The 21,008-nt window shown below is 36.6% G+C and overlaps 1 protein-coding gene across 1 annotated transcript in view; it reads right to left on the bottom strand.

Moving 5' to 3' along the window:
* Positions 1 to 2,210: 2,210 nt before the first annotated feature.
* Positions 2,211 to 21,008, bottom strand: part of NYAP2 (neuronal tyrosine-phosphorylated phosphoinositide-3-kinase adaptor 2) — a 330,902-nt gene continuing 312,104 nt past the window's right edge. The window contains exon 9 of the mRNA XM_055290808.2: positions 2,211 to 2,300. Within this exon, the coding sequence (XP_055146783.1) occupies positions 2,295 to 2,300 (6 nt within the window). The 3' untranslated portion in view covers positions 2,211 to 2,294. The remainder of the gene's footprint in view (positions 2,301 to 21,008) is intronic.

Here is a 21,008-nt window from a genome sequence, read left to right as displayed (position 1 = left end):
CCTTGGCCTCCCAAAGTGCTGGAATTACAGGCATGAGCCACCGCACCCGGCCAGGAGACAGATTCTTTAAGCAAAATTTTCATACTTTTTCTCCAAACCAGCCACTCTTGGCTAGGTAAAAGATGTTTGAAATCAAGGAAACACAGTAAATTGGTATGTCTTTATCTTTTTTCTTCTTTTTGCAGAGATCCTAGGCTACAGGATAGAGAACATCCCAGGTCAGACCAGGGTTAGAGACGCGGATGAAAGGACCACATAGAAAAGGCAGACCATCTTGAGGGTAGCACTAGAGAATGGAAAATTAGGGCCTGCCTTGGGACCTGAGCAGTGAATGAAGAAAGCAAGAAACGAATATGAGGTATTCCCAACTCCCTCCCCAAAGCAAACTCTGTCAAGTCCACACCTGAAGTAAAGACCCATTCTCTGTAGTCTTTGGTACTCGACATGTGAAGGGTACACTCATTTTTGTTGTGGAGGGCAGGAGAACATGAGGTGTACCTTTCTAACTTCTTAGTGTCAAGCATACAGAAAGGGCATGGTGAATTTCTGAAAAGTCAAGCTTCCTAGAAAAGCTTTTCATATCACTGTCTTAATCTGCCTCTGAATACTCATTTTCTGCCACCTACTGCTTGACACTTTATGAACTGTCAACAATGCCTAAACTTCACTGTTGAAACACCACACCACGATCTGTGCTTTCACTTGTGTGCCCCTTTGCATAAAATGTTCTGTGTTTCTCCACTCTGCCTTGAACTACTAAACCCTCCTAATTATTTTAAGACTCAACTGATCTTCCACAGAAATGTTTATGTCGTGTTTTCTCTCAAGTTGAGTTTGGTGCTCTACAATATTCATGTTGCAATATATCATAATTGCAAGCAGATATATTTATCCCATTCACTAAGTTGCTAGTTGCTTGTATAACTGCATCCTATTAATCTTTCAGGTAATTTCTTTAGCACCTGGTGGATATTCAATAAATTTATTGAAGAAAGAAATACTAGAGTTATATGCATATTTGAATTCTTTTCCTTAGAATAAATTAGAGTTTCTTTTCCTTATAAACTAAGGGTGATTCAGAGAGCATAATGGCAGGGCATTTTTCCAGCACCCCTACAATCCAATCATGATACAAATCCATTGAAGATCATGGTGATCTTGGCAAGGAGCTACTTCAAGTGCTCTTCAAGTGACAGTAATCCTCTTTCTGAGGCCAGGTAGAGACCTGCCCCAGAAATCTGCCAAAAGCACAGCCAAAACTGAATTTTTGCCACAGCTACCTCATTTAGTTTCTGAAGAATGATTTACACCTTTTGATGTTCTAAGAGTCAAGTATAAATGACATTATGAAAAGCATATCCAGTGACTTCAAGGAAGCATTTATTCTCAAGTGTCTGTAGGCAGCATCTTTGTTTTGACAACCCACAAATCTCAGCACAACCAAGAAATTTCTGTGAAAAATTAAACTTCTAGTTCCCAGTAATAGTGATTTTTATCTCAATCTCCTTATAGAAGAAATGTATCTTTGAATTTTCTTAAATTTAATCCTGACTTTAAAGGATTGTTTTTTATATGATGAGCCCATTCCCAATTATGAAATAGCCACTTAATTATTTAAATATATTATAAAATATGGATGAGAATGCATCGGATTGTTTATTGTAGCATCCTTTGATGAATATCACCTATGATATTAAAGTGACTTAATTCAATCCTGTTATAAATGGTCTACTGCCTATTGTGAGGTGAAGGTTTTTCTGGATAAGATCTTGAGTCCATGATCTGAATAAAATATCTATATAATTCATCTTCACATAATCTGCAAATTTATGAAATAAGAAATAGATACCCAACTTAAAACACTGAAAAAGAGATGAAAGGGAAAATGCCTTGAGTGGAATTTGGTGGTGGTATTTGGGAAAAAGGAAAAACAAAGTGGATTATTCACTCTGCAAAGATTCTCAAATGCTAACTCCAAGGGCTTTTCCAGAAGGCCTTGACAACATTACGATTTATGTGGAACCCATTTGATCATTCTAGCTCCCCTCTTGCTTCTTGTCAGGCAGTTTCCCAGGAGCTGGAAATGTGGCAGTGAATGAGACAGAAAGAACACTTACTCCCATGGAATTTGAATTCTAAGATGGTAGTTCAGAGAAATAAATGAAGAAAATATTTCTGATAAGTGCCTTTAAGAAGATAAATACAGTGATGTATAGAGTGTTGCTTGGAGCAGAAGTGAAGGACCACATATCAAATCAGATTCTCAGAGAAGGCCAGGAAGGTGACTTCTGAGTTCAGATCTGAAAGACAAAAACCAATAAGATTTGCTAAAAAGCAGTTGAATAATGAGAAACAGCAAATACAAACACACTGAAGAAGAAATAAACTTGGCAAGAATGTGGTCATGAGGGCTGAAACTTCATGAACAGGAATACATAGGCAGGGACCAGAGCAAATAGGAATGTATGGATTAAAATGGGAAATTGAATTTTGTGCCAAAGGCAAGAAACCACTGTTGATTGCTAAGCCATAGAATGACATGATCTTAATATTTTTGAAACATCTCTCTCTTGCTAACAATGTTAAGGTCCAAACACAATTCCAAAACAATATGTTATTTTACTTCTGACTAATTCTCTAACCAATAGCATATCGAGTATTATTAGCAGTTTTAAGTGTGACTTAATTTCCAAAGCCTCTCTTTGTATTTTATTTTTATTTTCAGTCATTATCATCATAACCATTAATGTCATCCATAATCTCAGGTATTCTTTCCGTGCTACAAAAAACAGAATTCTAAATAATTAGAGTTTTATTATACTTTTATTCCTCCAAATATGGACCTTAATATTTTAATTCTCTCTATAAAACATTTCTGACTTTCTTTTTTTGACTGTCAATGAACATTTACTTTTTTATACAGCTGTAAGCCTGTATTCAAGTAGATAAAATGCATTTAAAGTTTTATGAAATCCTTTAAAAATAATTGACCACTGCAAGTACAGGACTAATCTTTCAAATCTCCAAAGCTCATGAAAAGCAATAAGTTAGAATCAGTGAAAAATAATTGACAGGGCAATAGGTTATATGTAAATAGCAGAAATATTATTAAACATTTGTTGTTGAAAATGTTTATAAAATTCGTGAGAAAAACATGTTCTTTATCCACAATTGTATGTTTTCAATTTATACATATTTCAAACTTATTATAAGGAAGAGCTAGAAAGTGGCACAGGTAAGGTATGAACATAAAGGAAAATAAAGGAAAAGAAGATAGATACTCATAGGTCACAAATGCTTACCTTAAAATCTCAGTCACCTAGATCACTATATCCAAACAGAAAATATCAGGAGACATTAGAACGTCAAAGAGAGAAATGTTCCAAGTTACTTTGCTTTGACTGACAAGAAGTGGATTAGTCAGCATCCTCCAAGAAAGACTTATTGTAAAGAATTGGCTCACATGATTATGGAGGCTGAGAAGTCCCAAGCTCTGTATTTGGAAAACTAGAGACCCAGGAGGGCTAATGATGTAGTTTCAGTTCAAAGGTTGGAAGGCTTAAGATGCAAGAAGAGTTGATGTTTCCATTCAAGTTCAAAGACAAGAAGAAAACAATCTCCCAGCTCTAATGCAGTCAGGCAGGAGAAATTTCCTTGTATTCAGGGAAGGGTCAACCTCTTTGTTTCATTCAGGCCTTCAACTGATCAATAGACCTACCCAGTTTGGGGAGGACAATCTGCTTTGTTCAATCTATTGATTTAAATGTTAGGCATCACAAAACATCCTCACAAGAACACTCAGAATAATGTTTGATCAAATAACTGGGCACCTCATGGCCCAGTCAAGTTGACACATGAAATTAATCATCATAAGCAGCAAGGCAATCTTTACAGCTTAGGCCAATAGTCACTGATTTATTCATTCTACCATCATTTATTGATACCCTGAGAAGCATGAGGTCTATTTTCCATGGTGGGAATTCAGTAAGATATGAGAAATTATCTCTGACTTCAATAGATTCATGGTCTTCGGGAAAAAGGAAAATGCATGCTTAAAATGCAGTGAGATAGTTACGAAAGGGAATAGGTTAGAAGGAAAGAGTGAGGTCACAAGTCACAGAAGGGATGCTCAAAAGTTTTAACTCTAAAATGTAGAGAATGGTAGTGAGATTACTTGCAAAGAGGAGATAAGCATTCCAGGGAGAGGGAGCATACCGACAAAAGCGATGGAGACAGTCAGGAAGGACAGAGTGGGAAATGCAAGCGGACTGGGAAGGAAGAAAAGCCTGAAAGGTCAGGAGAAGCCCAGGGACAGTGGAAGGTTATGTCATCAAAGGCTTTGTAGGTCCTGAGCAACACATTGCTCCTTGATTGTTACCAGGATCCAGTATAAAATTTTTCCTGAGTAAAAGGGAACTCAACAGCTCACATTTTCCCAAAATGAATAAATGAATTTATTTCATTTTGGGAAAATTTTAGCCAGTCTTTACTTGAGTTTCACCAAAATCTTTTTTGCAGTTACCAACTGTTAATACTTGTGCTGTCCTCCGATGACTTGTTCTGTCCAACAGTCTTCAAATGCACATCATTACTCTTTTACTCAGCACCCATTAATTAAGCACAAGTTATGTCAGGTACCATGCTATATGCTGATAGATTAGAGTGGACGGAACTGATGTAAACCCTTCCTCATGAAGCAGAACGGCTTCTAGAGGAGTAAATAGAGAATTACAAAAGAAAAATACATACTTTTAAACTGTGATTACTGCAATGAATGTAAAGTACAGACTAGCTAGTTGTCAAAACCAAAGTCAAAATCTGGCCTAGATGAAAGAATCACAGAGAGACCCGAAGAAACTTGTTTTATCTCAGAGTTCCTGTGTCACAATTGTTAAGGTCCAAATCAACTCTTAAGTCACTTTAAAGTATGCATTAACCCATGGTCTCATCCAGGAATAGAACTATTAACTGTCATTCTTGTCTGGAAACAAGAAATAAACTTTAAGTTCCTTTTTGACTTCAGGGTCAGATTTATTTATTCATTACTTCTATTGATTATCACTGACTGACTTAACCACTCCTTTTCAGTGGTGTTGTTATTTAATTCACTTTGAAGTTATACCCAGAGCTCATGCTGTCAAAATCCAAGAAGCAACATAGGGAATAAGAATAAGGTTTGTCACAGTTTTCTGCCTCTCGGCAATTAAATTTTTATACTGCCTTCTTATAACTAAATAGGAGACATAAAACCTTGTAATTGAAATGAGATTAACTCATTTGCTTTTCTAAAGTTCAAGCTGTTTTTCATCATGCCAACTCCATTCAGAGGCTCCCAATATCCCCATCCTGAAGCAGAAAGCAAGAGATGTGCCCCTCCAGTCTTTGGTAATAGTATTGATATTGAAAAAGTGAGGGAGAATAAAAGAAACTCAGACGCTGGTTCATATCCACTAAGCTTTGGCCCAATTCTCCAGGTTAACCTGGTATTTTACAGACCAAACAATTTATGGAGGCTTTTTCTTATCAGCCTTTTACATACAACCACGTCTTTCCACTGAGCTGAGCTTCTCTCCTTGTCTTCCTGTGCTTGTTGGATCCCAGCCATTAGCATTCACCATCCCACATTAATCACACACCCGCTTTAAACTGTCTGGGCCCTCGTTCACTCTGCTGTGAAAAGATCTGCCTTCACAGCGTCCACGCTCACAGGTGTTGAGACTAAGGCCCTCTACAACTCCTGGTGAGCTGGGATTCTCTGTGCCATTTGCATAGCAAGAACATATGAAGGCTGAAAAGGAGACTAATGTTTGGGGGTGAATGCTTTTAATAGAGTAAAAGATTCTGTACACTGAACTGTAATAGATAAAACATTGAATACACGATTTGGGGCTCTAATTTTGCATTTAAATGTCACCTATTTTAAGAACACCAAGACATTTAACTGTACTAGGGATTGAAGTTTTTAATTCTAAAAGTGTGAAAATTCAAATACAGCTGGCAGTTAAATTCAATTAACCTTGTTTAATAGGCATTATTGAGCTTACAGTGAACACATATTAATTCATTCAACCATTTAGCCATTCATGTATTATTTAACAAATATGTATTTAGGATCAACTCTGGATAAAACTATGAGCCCCAAACATGTGGGAAAAGATTGGTTTGTATTTTCTCATCATATTGGACTTATATGACACAGAAGCCTATAAATGTAATATTGGAGACCTTCAGGATTAGAAAAAATGTTATCTATTTCTAGAATCAAGCAAACAACAGCATTATTATAGTTCTATTATCTCATTGATTCATTCATTCATTCAGTAAGCATGTACTAAAATCCTAGTATCTATGTTGGATGAGGCTCCATTGCTATAGAACAAAACTATTATCTCAATAGATTTTTTTGGATAAATACAAAAAATTAGCATGGCTTGCTCACGAGATGTTAAGATCAGAAGGCAGAAGAGCAAAATAGATTTGCTGCTTTACCAAGAAGTGGAAACTCTCCTTACACAATTTAGAATAGTTAAAGACTTTAATAGAGAAAGAGGAATCTGGTCAAGTTAGCAAAATCTTTTGGAGGAAGTTTGGAGAAGGAGTTAGAGGGCTGAAGGCCTAGGGAGAGGAATGAGGCCTGGAAGGGAGTTACTGCCGTGAACCCTGTGAGAGACAGTGGGATCTCAACCTGGCACTCAGGCTGTGGGAGGAAGAGGAAGTAACCCATTTGGAAGAAGGTGATATAATTGTATTAGTCTGGGTTCTTCAGAAAAACAGAACCAATAGGAGATATATGTATGATATATATATATATATATATATATATACACACACACACACACATATATATCTATATATACATATTCATTCATATATATATATAAAACACATATATTACACACATATATAGATATTTATTATAAAAGGTTGTTTTACATTATTGTGGAGGCTAAGAGGTCCCCCATCTGAGATCTGCAAGGTGGACCATCAGAAAAGCCAGTGGTGTAATTCAGCCTGAAGGCCTGAAAGTTATGGAGCCAGTGATGTAAACCCCAGTCCCAAGACAGGAGGCTATGAGATGAGATGGCCCAACTCAAGTAGTGAGGCAGGTACAAAAGGGGTGCATCCCCCTTCCACATTTCAACCTATTCAGACACTCCATGGATTGGACAATGCCCACCCACATTGGGGAGGACACTTTATTTTGCTAAGACCAGTAATTCAAATGCTGATCTCGTCTGGAAACACCCTCACAGACACACCAGAAACAATGTTTAATGTGAGCACCATGTGGTCCACTCAAATTAACACATAAAATTAACCATCACAAACCCCAGTTACGTAGATTTAGGAATCACCATTATGTAGACAAATATAAATCTGTTAAGGATCAGAAGTATTATGCAGTAAAGCCTAATATTTCCATAGCATTTACCATATGTCTAAATGCTGTACACAGATTCACTTTCAGAGAACAGACTCACAGATTAAATCCTTGCAGTGAGCCTAGGAATAAGCTACAATTTCCCTCTGATTTTACACGTGAAGACACTAAGAAGAGAGAGGTTAAAGAAAGTTTCTCAAGCCTCTGAATAAGTGCTAGATTTAAAACCCAGGCATACTTACATCCATGGATTTAACCACTACACAAATGATATTATCGTTACTGTCATTGCATCTTTATTATAGTAATTCTTGCCCATAGTAACATTGAATCGTACAGAAAAAAATAGGCTAAAATATAACATTGGTCTATTTCTTTATTTCCTTATCCATTCTCTATGAATCTCTTTTCATCTTGATTGTTTTTAGATCTTATGATGGTTCCCTCTGTAATTGTCAATGATATGCTTATTGACACTCTTTAATAAAGATGACACCTATTTCCCCCTCACTCTGAAAGATGAGTTACCTTAAATGCACTTCAACGCACATTCTCCATTCCTGGTCCCATAGTCTGATAGTTGTGATCATTGCTCTTAGCTTTTATATTGACCATTTATGACACTAGTAATATACATAAAGTATTTATTGTTCCATAACATTCTTATGGGATCTGTTGACCCTTAACCACGTCTGATGATTAGTTGTCATAACCCTCACCCCTACTTTCCCGATATTTCCACACTTGCCTCGCTCTTTCACCTCCTGTTATGCTAGTGAAATGTTTTTTTAACTTTACACCTCCATGGTACCCTTCTGGTCCTGAGTCATATGTGACAGACTCTGTGAGGCTTGTTAGACTCTAGGATTTTTGATAGAAATACCATAAAAATCTTCTCTGTGTTTGACTTCCCCAAACTCCATAGAAATTCCAACACCCCATCCCTCATCCCCAACCCCACCACACTCAAGAATGTAAGCTTTAGAAGAGACTGGGAGGCACAAGTCCTTTTACCAAGGACGAATATCAGTGATTCATTGTATGCTATTTTTTCTGAACCCTCACCCTTTGCCCCCAGTTCAGAGCATTCTTAGCTGCTGGAAAGATTCATTCTCTATGATTCTTCCAAATCTCTCATTTAGGATTGTCCTTCAATAATTAGCATATTTTATCTAATTTTGCTTTTCTTTTTTAACTACCCTACCCTGTGTGTAGAAGATCCTTTAGACCAAACCTCTCCAGAAAATTGATTCTTCCAATAACTTCCTGAGGATCAATGTACCACACTCCAAAAATGTCTGAATCTTAATTCCAACTTGAGCTGGGAAATAGTTCTACAGAATAGCCTTAATTAATAAATGAGTTTTACCAAACATTAAACACATGCTTTCCTAAAGCAAAGCTGGAAAGCAAAGCTGGCCAAACAAAAATATTTTTGAAATTGAACCTGACCCTAACTGATAAATCTTTCTGGTTTAGTTCCTCAAATAGAATTGTTTCTAAATTTGACCTGGTCTCAAGATGTTTGGAGACAAAAACAGCTAAAGATACCCGTATCTATTAATTCTAACCTCAGGTCTCCCAGATATTGTGGGCATCTGAAGGCCAGTCCTGTTTATGCCATGTCTTTCATCTCAGACCTTCAGGGATCTGCTGGAGAAAATGAGCTTTTAAGAGGATGGCTGAGGAGGCAGAGTTTCTGCCACTTGGGAGGCTGAGTTCCCATGTTCTGCTAACTCCGATGAACTGGCAGCTCTTAAAGGCTGTTCAAATTCATGCTCAGTCCTCAGGTGGCCTGCAAATATCAGACATTTTTTTCTGATTTTTTTCCTGGTTTTCTCCTTTTTGCTTTCCTGTCTCATTGGAAGACCATTTAAATGGGTTAAGTCGGAGCTGTGGTTATTTTAAGTAGATGCTCTAACCATTCTCATTAAAGTTTTAAGGCTCTTCTAGAAATAAGAAAGTAGTTATTAGCAAGTATTTCATGAATTTTTGAAATTAGGAGAAAGACAAATCATCAAAATGTCTCAGTTTTGTGCTTCAAAATATCATAAACCTATTTTATTATTGCTACATGCTGCCATACAATTTTTTTGGTAATAAATTCTTAGGGAATCCTGAGGGCTTTTAAAATATTGTGGAATAGATTCTTACAACCTGGAACCATTGAGGTCTAAATATGGGAAGAGTGCTGGCTACATAATCTTGCAAAATCCTCTAACCCTCTAATGCTTTGATTGATGAATCTGATATTACTTTGCTTCAAGCTTCATAGGTCCATTGGCTACTAATCAGGCTTAACAAATATAATTCTACTTGAAAATATTAAGTACCATAAAATTATTGCCTTGATGATTTTTAGCCAAGTGCATTGATAAGAATTTCTGACAGTCTTCCTGAGCAGTGATCATTCAACAAAACTGTTTTCTGGATAGAATATATCACATCCAATTTCCTTAGAATTATATTTTCAGAGGTTTTCCTCTTCATCTATAATCCAAGATGAAAAGTTAACTAGATAATGAACAAAGTTTCATAATATGACTTACAAGATAAAAGCTTATGAAGAAAAATTCATGAAGGCAATTTATTCTCTGAAAATTCAAATAAGTGGGAGTTGAACAATGAGAACACATGGACATAGGGAGGGGAACATCACACGCCAGGGCCTGTCAGGGGGTGGGGGGTTAGGGGAGGGATAACATTAGGAGAAATACCTAATGTAGGTGACTGGTTGATGGGTGCAGCAAACCATCATGGCATGTGTATACCTATGTAACAAAACTGCACATTCTGAACATGTACCCCAGAACTTAAAGCATAATAAAATAAAATAAAATTCAAATAAAGTTTACTAAGTAAGAGGGCAGATCTATTTTGATAAACATGGATTAGATAATTGGGCAACATGTAAGTAAGAATACACTGGCTTAACTGAAAATTTAAGGAATCAATTAGCTTCCTTAGTGCTTAATGCCACCAAGGGGAATTTCCTAAAAGGTTCTTGAAGATTTTTTACCATTTATTTAAGAATCAGGTTAATTATTGCACAGAGACCAAGATATATAAAACTGAGCACAGATTTATCATGACATTAAAATATAGTTCCTGATAGACTTACATATGATAAAATTGTGAGAGGATAAGCGTGGTGGCTTATACATTTCCACAATCTATTTTTTACAAAGTTAACATCTAGCTAAACTAGCAGTTGCAGAAGCAAGTTCATTGTACTATGAGGCTTCTGTGATGGTGAATTTTATGTCAACTTGACTAGGCCATGAGGTAGCCAGATATTTGGTCAAGCATTATCCTGGGTCTCTCTGTGAGAGTTTTAAAAAATTATTTATTTAACATTTAAATCAATAGACTGAGTAAAGCAGGTTGCCCTCTCTAAGGTGGGTGGGGCACGTTCAATCAGTTGAAGGCCTGAATACAACCAAAAGGCTGACCCTTCCCTGAATAAGAGGGAACTCCTCCTGCCTGACTGCCTTCAAACTGAGACATTGTTTTCTTCCTGCCTTCAGACTTGAATGGAAACATTAGCTTTTCTTGGGTCTCACCCTGCCCATCTTTGGACTAAAACGACATCATCAGTCCTCCTGGGTCTCCAACTTGCCAATCACCCTGCAGATCTGGGAGCTTGGGACCTGGCTGCCTCCATAATCACCTGAGCCAATTCTTGTAATAAATCTATTCATATCATATAAATATATGTGTGTGTGTCTGATATATATGCATATACACATCTATATAGATATACACATATATACACATCTATATAGATATCTGCACACACACATATATATACACATATATACACATCTATATAGATATCTGCAAACACACATATATATACACATATATATAGATGTGTACATACATAAATAGATATGGAGATATACACACATATATTAATATATATGATATCATATGTATGAATTAGCTTAGGACAATCAACAACCCTGTGTGTGTATGTTGGGGGTGTGTTTTGGGGGGGTGGTAGGGATGGTGTTTGTGTGTGTGTGTGTGTGTGTGTGTGTGTGAAAGTGATGACTGTGATGACTGTTGAGAAAAGGGACCAGGATTTTTTTCCTAAATAACTCTTTTGTTTTAAGAAATGGGAGAGCCACTGGGAAGAGATCAAGGGCTAAAATTTCCTAGTAAAATATACTTTGGTCTGATAAAAGTTAATGACTCCTTTATTTGGGAACAACTAATATTATAGAATGCATCTTCACCAATCCACACAAATATTACTTGAGACATCATATAGAGAGTAAATTCACATAAATATTTTTTGGGAAATACAAGATATAGATAGTAAATCTCCACAAATATATCTTGGGACTTGCAGATGCAGATAGTAGCTTTATTTTTCCAGTTCAACTCTTAGATAATTATTTTTTCCATCTAAAGAAATGGAAAAAGAAGGTCCAAGAAACTCTGGTGACTTTCTTAAATTAGTTTTTAAATCAGGCAAGCAATATTGATGCATTCCTACGATTAGATTTTGAAAAACATATTACAGTATATAAAGTAAAAGTTAAAGTATCCCATCACTACTCCCAACCAACGTTGTGCCACAATCTTCTTGTTAATGGTCGGTCTTACAATTTCAAAACTTTGTCAATTCATTTACATATATATACATATACAAATGTATTTTCAAGAAAGCAATGGAATTTAAATACACTGTAGAACTACACTGGAACTTTTAAACGGAGATATGAACATATTTATCTGCCTCATTCTTTTTAGGTATAATATATTTTTATTCCATGGAGTGGTAGTTCCTTAATTTCTTGTACTTCTAAGAAACACACAGTAGATTTAATTTGCAGTGCCCTTGAGGTTAGGTATTTCCCTGTGAATGATATGTGAGTGGGAGAGACATGTTATCACTTTTAAGTGGAAGCTTTAAGAGCTGTCTGCAAGGCACCACACCCTCTCTTCTGCTAGGAATATGGTATAAAACTCCAGATTGGTGGTGGCACTGTCTGCCTGGCCCCTGGATGAGAACACAAGGCAGAGCCCCAGCTGACCTGAGAGGACCCTGTGTGAGCAAGACATCACCTTTTGTTTTTAAGCCACTGAGATTTTGGAGTTGTCTACTACTGCAACATACTCAAATACTTCTCACCTCATACCCAGTACTGATAGACAATCGGTATTGTGGACTAGTTTAATCATTTTCATAATAGAATTATTGCTTCCAATTGTTCACGAATACAAAATAATGGCAATATACCCATTTATATTTATATTGTACAATTTGATACCCACAGGCAGATTTTCGTGTAGGCAATTTTGACAAATACTGCCAAACTGTCCTCTAAAAAGGTTGTAGCGGCCACACATGGTTGTTCACACCTGCAATCCCAGCACTTTGGGAGGCTGAGGCCAGTGGATCACTTGAGGTCAGGAGTTGGAGATCAGCCTGGCCAACATGGTGAAATCCCATCTCTACTAAAAATACAAAAATCAGCCAGGCATCGTGGCGGGTGCCTGTAATCCCAGCTACTCAGAAGGCTGAGACGGGAGAATCGAATCGCTTGAATCCGGGAGGTGGAGGTTGCCGTGAGCTGAGATCGTGCCACTGCACTCCAGCCTAGGCAACAGAGTGAGACTCCATCTTAAAAAATATATAAAAATAAAAATAAAAAATAAGAAGGTTGTAGTAATTTATTCTTTTAGAAATGGTCCATGCATGGGCAATATAGAGAGACCCTGTCTCTACCAAAAATTTAAAACAAAAAATTTAGTCATGTATAGTGGCACGCACCTGTGGTCCCAACTACTTGGGAGGCTGAGATGGGAGGATCGTTTGAACCCAAGAGGCTGAGGCTACAGTGAGCCATGATCATGTCACTGCACTCCAGCCTAGGTCAAATAGTGACACACTGTCTCTAAAAAACAACAACAAAAAAGAAAGAAATGGTCATGAGAATACACATTAACTCATAGTGTAGCCAATATTAGATATGACCTATCAATCATGTTAATTTGTGCAGGATCTGATAATCTAGAAATATCTACCAGTGTTGTTTAGCTTGCATTTTCTGATTATTGATTTGACTATATTTTGTGTATTAGCTATTCGTGTCTACTCTGAATTGCATGTTTCTATTATTTTGCTTTTTCACATGGATATTTAAGGGCTCTTATGTGTTACACATTTTTACTTTGGGTATGTTGTAAATTTTGCAATTTTTTTTCTGGACTGACTTTTGCCTTTTCATTTGATTTGTGTGTATTTCATTGCACATAGTTTTTACTTTCATGGAGTAAATTTATCAGTTTCTTGATAGATATGGAATCTGAAATTTGTTGCATGTAAGAACTCTTCCCCACTCAGCAAAGCATTATAAAATGTATTACATTTTATTATGACTTAAATTATTTATAAAATGCCATTATAGTTTTGAGGGGTATTTTATCTTTATTCCTCAGTGTAACTGGAATTTATTTTAATAAAGTAGAGACCAAATTGAATTTTTTGTTCAAATGAATAAGCAACTATTCCCACTATTTGTCGAATAATCTTTTTTCCCTGCTGACTTGACATGCCACATGCATTCTATGTTTATTCCATATATATACATATATATGTACACACATACACACATATAGATATAGATATAATATATTTTGCCCTCTCTGACCTCTATTCTGTTATTTTTACCTCCCCTAGTCTATTTTTTTGTGTTAATATGACACAATTTTAATTATTGGACGTTCATAGAGTGTTTTAAAACCTATCAGGCCAATTTCTCCCCATTTGTTCATTTTCAATTTTGTATTGCCTATTCTCACACATTTTTAAATCTAGATGAATGTTAGAGTCAACTCATCAAGTTTGATACAGAATCTTGTTGGATGTTGAAATTTTAGATTAATGTGTGTGGTAGAGTCAACGTGGTGCCACTCAGGTCCCATTCAAGAAGACTGCAGCCCAGCTACAGAGAGTGAGGGAAGCTGTTGGCTCCAGCTACCCACTCCTCAGGGCTGTTTCTACAGCTATTTCTGGAGCTGAGAAGTGTAAAAAGCAGACCATTTGGACCCAATATAGGATCTTTCAGAGCTCCAGAGCTCCCTTCAGGGCCTCCTGAAAGGTTGGGCAAGACTTTGTGGAGCCTCCATCACTGTTCAGCTTCATTCTTGGCCGAGTGCTCTTCTTCACCCTTCCCTTCACATTTGCTGATCACAGACAAAGACCTTGCATCCCAAATTCTGTCTCAGTGTCTGCTTCTGGAGGGCTGAATCTGTGGAAATTTGGAAAGCACTGATATATTTACATTATTGGTACTCAATGGCTAATGTGTGGATATTGTTCTTGAGAACAGTTCATCCTTAACCCTCATAAAACCAAGTCCCATGAAGCAAGTCTGTAATCAATGTTTGTTTATTAATTCCCAGGATGCACACCACCATGAGGGAAAACTAGCACAGTACCAGAAACAGAGTTCAAACAGATGTCAGGCTGGTAATATCACTGAATGAAGTGGGGCTTAGGAAGACAGTAGAGAGGGGGAGAGAGTAGAGCAAATGGGAGAGGATCTGCTTTGGGTACAGATGGGATACTCAGCTTCAGTCTTTCCCTGCCATGTAGACACTTAGGCCCAGGGAGGTTCCACCCCCAGTTTTATTTTTTCCGAGGGAATACTATATATCAATGTATTACGTACTATTTCTGGCTGCCTGATCTAGAATATTCACAAACATGTTTCCAACCATTTTTTTTTTCCTAGAAGGAATAAGGTTTCTGAAACAGAGAAAAAAAAAATTGCTCTATTGAATATGTATTAAACCTTAATTTATCTTTAACAATTTGCCTGTTTTCAAAGTCATGAACTATGAGACGACAATATATTACCAAGGCCAAATGTCTGCTGCTAGGTTCACCAACTTTCAAATAGAAGCAGATCAAAATGCATGCCCTCTGTGAGACGCAGAACACATTTGAGCCAGGTTTTTGTCCCAAACCAAAAATGATGTGATTCCTCCTTCCCTAGGGAAGAATAGAGAAGGCAAGTGAGAGAGAGGCCAAAAAGTTATTGGATGCCCCTTCCACAGAGAGAAACATTACACTGGAAAATAAGTTTTATGCATTGTATTAATGTAATGATATTATTTGATATTTTAGAAAATAATGATATGCTTAAACCCAGATGGTATCAGAACAGCTAACTTTCACATTCTGTATTTATGCATTATAAGTAGTAAAATATTTACATTATTTTATTTTATAAGAAAGAACAATAATTGTATAGTTCTTGGCATCATCATGGAGCCTTTTCTCCAGAAGAATACAAGCTCTACTCTAATTTATTATTTATTCATTTGTACATTTTTATCTGCTATAACCATTTATAATGTAAAATGACAGAAAACAATGTTATTTCTCATAGAAAAATGGAAACAATACATATTTAGCTCTTTTACCATATTACTGCCTCCTATGGACCAAGCCAGTTATATTTGTTAGGGTGGGGGTTGAATGGTAGCTATGAACTGAATATTTGTGTTCCTCCAAAATGTATGTGTTGAGACCCTAGTTCCCAATGCAATGGAATTTGGTGATAGGGCCTTTGGGAGAAAACTAGATCATGAGGGTGGGGCCTTCATAATAGGACCAGTGCCCTTATTAGAAGAAACACTAGAGAGCTGGCTTCCTCTCCCTTCCTCTCCACCTTCTGAGGATATAACCAGAAAGAGGATCCTCACCAGGAGCCGAATCAGCAGGCAGCTTTGATCTTGGACTTCACAGCCTCTAGAATGGTGAGGAATAGATTTCTGTTATTTAAGCCACCCAGTCTATGTTATCTTGTAGCAGCCTGGACTGACAATGGTACAACAAATAGATTCACACTGTAACAAATCAATATAATAGATTATTTTCCCTTTCTGTAAAAGTCCAGGGTAGCTCCAAGTGAAATAAATGTGCACAGATGGGGAAGAGATAACTCAGTTTTACATACTGATGGAGAAACTAGTGGAAGGACACTATGCCATCTTCAGCATGCGGCTGCCTAAGTTGCCTAGGGTGGGAGTTGAGGGAGCCCAACCTAGTCAGTTTGGAGAGGTCAAAGTCACCACAGAGCATATCTAAGTGGCTTCCATAGACTGGGCTGGCATGGATGCTCATCTTCTCTATTCACGTTTTAAATTCGGTCAAGGGCCACATCCAGGTGTGATTCTGGAAATGCAATTGAGTGGTATACACAGTGAGAAGAGAAAAAATGAATTTTAAAAAAAGATTAGTCTCATCTCTTTCAGGTCTAAACTACTGCTACTCAGCCATTGTAATAACCATCTAGCAGATCAGTCCTGCAGTCTGCTCTCCCTAACCAGCCCCACCCTGAGGGCTGAGGGACACTATGGAACAGCATCCTGGTACAAGCAGCATTCTTAGGAAGACTGGAAAATATTTTATTTAACCATAGCCATCTCCCTCTTTGTTGTGCTCATTCTCATCAAGTCTTCTACCTTTTCTGGATAGCAGATGACCTTGTATCTTTCTGTTTGGGGATAATTAGGAACATAGGACAGAAACTCACCTAATATTCTGCCTCATTCTCATCAAAATTCTTCATATCTTTACCCTTTGCTCTGTCTTTCCAACTTCAGATGATATAAAACCATTCTTCCACCTCAAGACCAACTTTCTTACCTGTGTTCAGTTTTATTAAGTATCAAATGCATTAAATTTAATTTTATTTAATATTAACAAAAATCTTGAAAGTGAGGGGAATAAAATTGGAGAACTTGCTGAATTTCAAATGTCTTTTATTTAAAAGCAAAAGATTAAGAATACCCCAATAAAATATATACAGGATGTATTAAGACATCTAACAAGTAAGTAGTACCAAAATCAACCAATATTTATTTTGGCTCAAAAAGTTTATCACAAGTTTCAATGCTTTGCTGTCATCAATAGTAAAGTGACTGTAAGATTTATAAAATGCAAATTTATATTATGGGGATAGTAGAAATAGTTTATAAAACTGTTTACAAAAATGAAAAACACAATGATAATAGTAAAGAAAATAAAAAGTGTATTGGTCAGAATTCAACTAGGAGGCAAAAACTATACAGTAATTTGAACAGGAAAAATTTGAAGTAAAGAACTATTAACTCTAATAGAGAAAATCTAAAAAGCAGTAAAGAGAAGCTTAAACATTTCCCTAGGGTTAGGGGAGATTGCTCGAAAGAGAAATACATATATAAAAGGTGAGAGTCCCTTCCTCAAGGCTGGGATCCAACCTCAGGAGACAAATGTGGTTGTGACTCACTGGATGGCAGAGATGTTTTCTAGGTTCCCTGGGACATACCTGGTTCATAGTCCCTAAAAAAGCAAAAAATATCTCTTTGGGGTTCCACTTAAATAGGATGGAGGTGCACGCTACAAATGACTCACAAATGTCCTGCTGGCAGCTGCACAATAAGATTAAGAAGTAAGTGATAAAAAGAACCAGGAAGAGAGGAAATTCTTCCTGCCATGTCTCTCCATCACCCTCTGCTTACAAAGCTTAACATCATACCAGCTATATAGAAAGACTAATGTAAAGGGCCCAGCTAGATTTTCATACAGCAGGCAACGAAGGGCAACTTTTGGAGCTGAGGAGGTGTACATTGATCATTTTAAGTTATATTTAACACTCTTTCTTACCTAGTCATTTCTATGCTAACATATGTGCTTAACTTTCCAAGTAGATGAATTTCATCAATTCTCATAAATATTGCAGCAATCATATGGTAAAAGAAATGAGCATATTCAGGAAATGAGACTATTTTGGTGATGTATACAAGATGCTTAATACAGCCTTTGGACCTAAGGGTTTCTTAGATATCCAAATCATATTTCCCTGAAATGGTTGGTAAAAGGGCTCCACTCTTTTAACTATACATTTTCTCTTGTTTGTTTTCTTTTGTTTGAAGGGATGAGGGAAGGGCAAGCAGCTGAAGTAGTCCATATTTTATGAGTTTTATTTTTTCTGATTTATTTTTCCCTTTGCAGTTTGTTTTAGTTTATGGAAATTATATCCCTTTGGATATCTATGAATATCTATGAGAATGAGAGGCAACTCCAAATTTTGTGAGGACTGAAGCTTATATAGATGGAAGAGGGATGTTTTTAACCAAAAAATAAAATGCAAATTATGAATTATGTGAGCCACATGAAAATACCCTGCTAAAGTAAATGTATATCCAATCCAAGTTCTTCTTAGTCAAATCCCCAAAATTCCCATAGCTATTCCAGAGCCCCCAAAGCAAGGAGAAGTAGGATGGAACGTAATTTAGAGTAGAAAAAGGTATCACTCTCAACTGACCATAGTCAAAATAGCCCTACTTTTACAAATTTTACCAAATTATATGACCACACACGAACACATTAGTAGGGTCTCTCCCCTCATCTTAGAGTAGCTTTAACATGTGTGTGACCATTAAATTTAATCTTCATTAGTTTCACATTGAACCCAATTCTGGCAATCAATCTAACTGTAATTTATTAAACATCTTTTCCTTTACTTACCTATTTTATTTAATTTCCTTTTATTCATACTGTTAGTTTTTATCAAATGTTTGGTGATTCTTGGTCTTCTTCCCACACTTACTAATAAATGTGTTGATCAGTTAAGGGAGGGATCCTCTTTAGTAGATTCATAAACTCTTAAACTTCACCTATGGCTTTGGTTTTTAGAGATAAGTAAAATGTTTTCCACAGTGCCTGTATATAAACTCCATAGTGCCTACATAATCGGGCCCCTGCCTCTCTCCCTGACCTCATCTTTATGATGACCTGTATGGTTCCCCAACACATCAAGTGCACTTTATCTCAGAAACTTTACAATTCTCCAGATACCTAAAATATTCCCTCAAGAATTTGCACAGTTGACTATTCATTGTTTATATCCCATCTCACCTTCTTAGATCTAGTGAATGATGCATTGATAAAGCAGAAAGAACAAACTATGAGAAGTCATCAGAAGATAAGGTGGCCAATCAATTTTTGGCCTTACTATTTCCTTGTACTAATTTTTCTTCATTTTTATGCCTTGACTTGTCTCACTTACCTTTCCAAACCACTCTGATGAAGTTCTTCAGTGGTGTATTTTACAAAATCCATATATTTATTTGAAAAGAGTCTACACATTCAAATAAAAATGATGTAAACTTCTTTCAAAGATTCCACCCAACAATATTTGAGATGAATTACGTTTTCCAGAACTAGATAATCTTATTTTTTAGCTTCATAACATCTCTACCCTTGCGTCTTTCCCCGGCAAACTTCATACCCTCATGTTGAAGTTTGTATTGCCAGCTACCCGCTCCTCATCTTCCAGTTTTTCAATCTCTACCCTGCTTATTGCCTGTTGCCATATTTGATGACAGAAACTTGCCTCTCTTGCATGCAATCATTTGAATTTGAGACCTTTGAAGCATGATCCTGGAGTCTGGGAGGAGGCAGGGGTTTCTAGGGACTTATATGTAAGATACTGGGTTGATAGGTTTCAGTAAACAACAGCGGGATGGTTTGGAACTTGGACAATGTAATTGGCGTTTGAAGGCTATGAGAAGTCAAGAAAATTTTAGAGTAGAACAAACATGTGAATTCTAGTCTCAGAAAAAATCTAGAGGATCCTCAGGCAAGCAGACCATTTTGAGAGAATTATATTCATGGCTATCTAATGATCTCCAAAGTGGATTCAGGCCTCTGTATCATTTTCTTCATAGTCTTCCTATTGTAAAGGAAAAGCATATGTTTACCAAGGAAGCAGTAAGACTATATGTGTAATCTCTGACAAACAGGTGTCAAACCCCAAGGGAATGAGGAGAATGGGCAAAATAATGCCTCTACTAGCAGTGTATAATCTTCCAGTCTCAGAGCAGGCTCCTCGCAGCCGTTTGAATACTTAGGAGTTTTGCCACATCTGAGTAGCACTTGAACATCATACCTTATAGTCCTTAAGGTGAAGGTTGGGTTAAGTTGATACTACCAACTTCAACATTGATATAAATAATTATGTCCATTATATAAGCTCAAAGATAAGTGAGGTTGCCGTCTTTTGTTCACGACCATAGCCTGATCACTGATCACCATGGCTGGTATTACAACAAGTATTCAAGAAATGTTTATTCAGTGAATGAAATAAAGTAGTTTAATATGTTAGCTTTATATTTATGTAAAAAATTCTTAACTATTAAAATTAAAAGGTGTGGATTTTTTTTATATTGAAGTGTTATTAGTAATACCTTTCAAGGACCTTTGTGAGAAAATATTGCTGGAGCATTGAGGCACAAGTGCCCAGTGGGATGGGACATTTTAACTTACTACCAAGTCCCTCTCTTTCTTTTTTCCCTTTCCTTAATAAATGTGATATCATATGGTATATTCACAAAGAAAGACAAAAAATTTAGATTAATGCATTCTTTAAAACAAAGTCCCTCCAGAAGGCAGCAATAGTTACCCTAAGGAAAATCAACAAGCAGAATCAATTTAAAAGCCAACTTACTATTTCACCCTAGCAAACTTATTTGTTTTTCATTGAAACCAGCTATAAGATCAATAAGAAATTATTAAGGACTAAGATTTTAGCAAGCGTAAAGTCCCCTACACTGATCT

Source organism: Symphalangus syndactylus, chromosome 8 (genome assembly GCF_028878055.3).
Source record: "Symphalangus syndactylus isolate Jambi chromosome 8, NHGRI_mSymSyn1-v2.1_pri, whole genome shotgun sequence".
NCBI classification, from domain to species: domain Eukaryota; kingdom Metazoa; phylum Chordata; class Mammalia; order Primates; family Hylobatidae; genus Symphalangus; species Symphalangus syndactylus.
The sequence above is the reverse complement of the archived record's forward strand: the minus strand, read 5'-3'. Positions and strand labels throughout refer to the sequence as shown.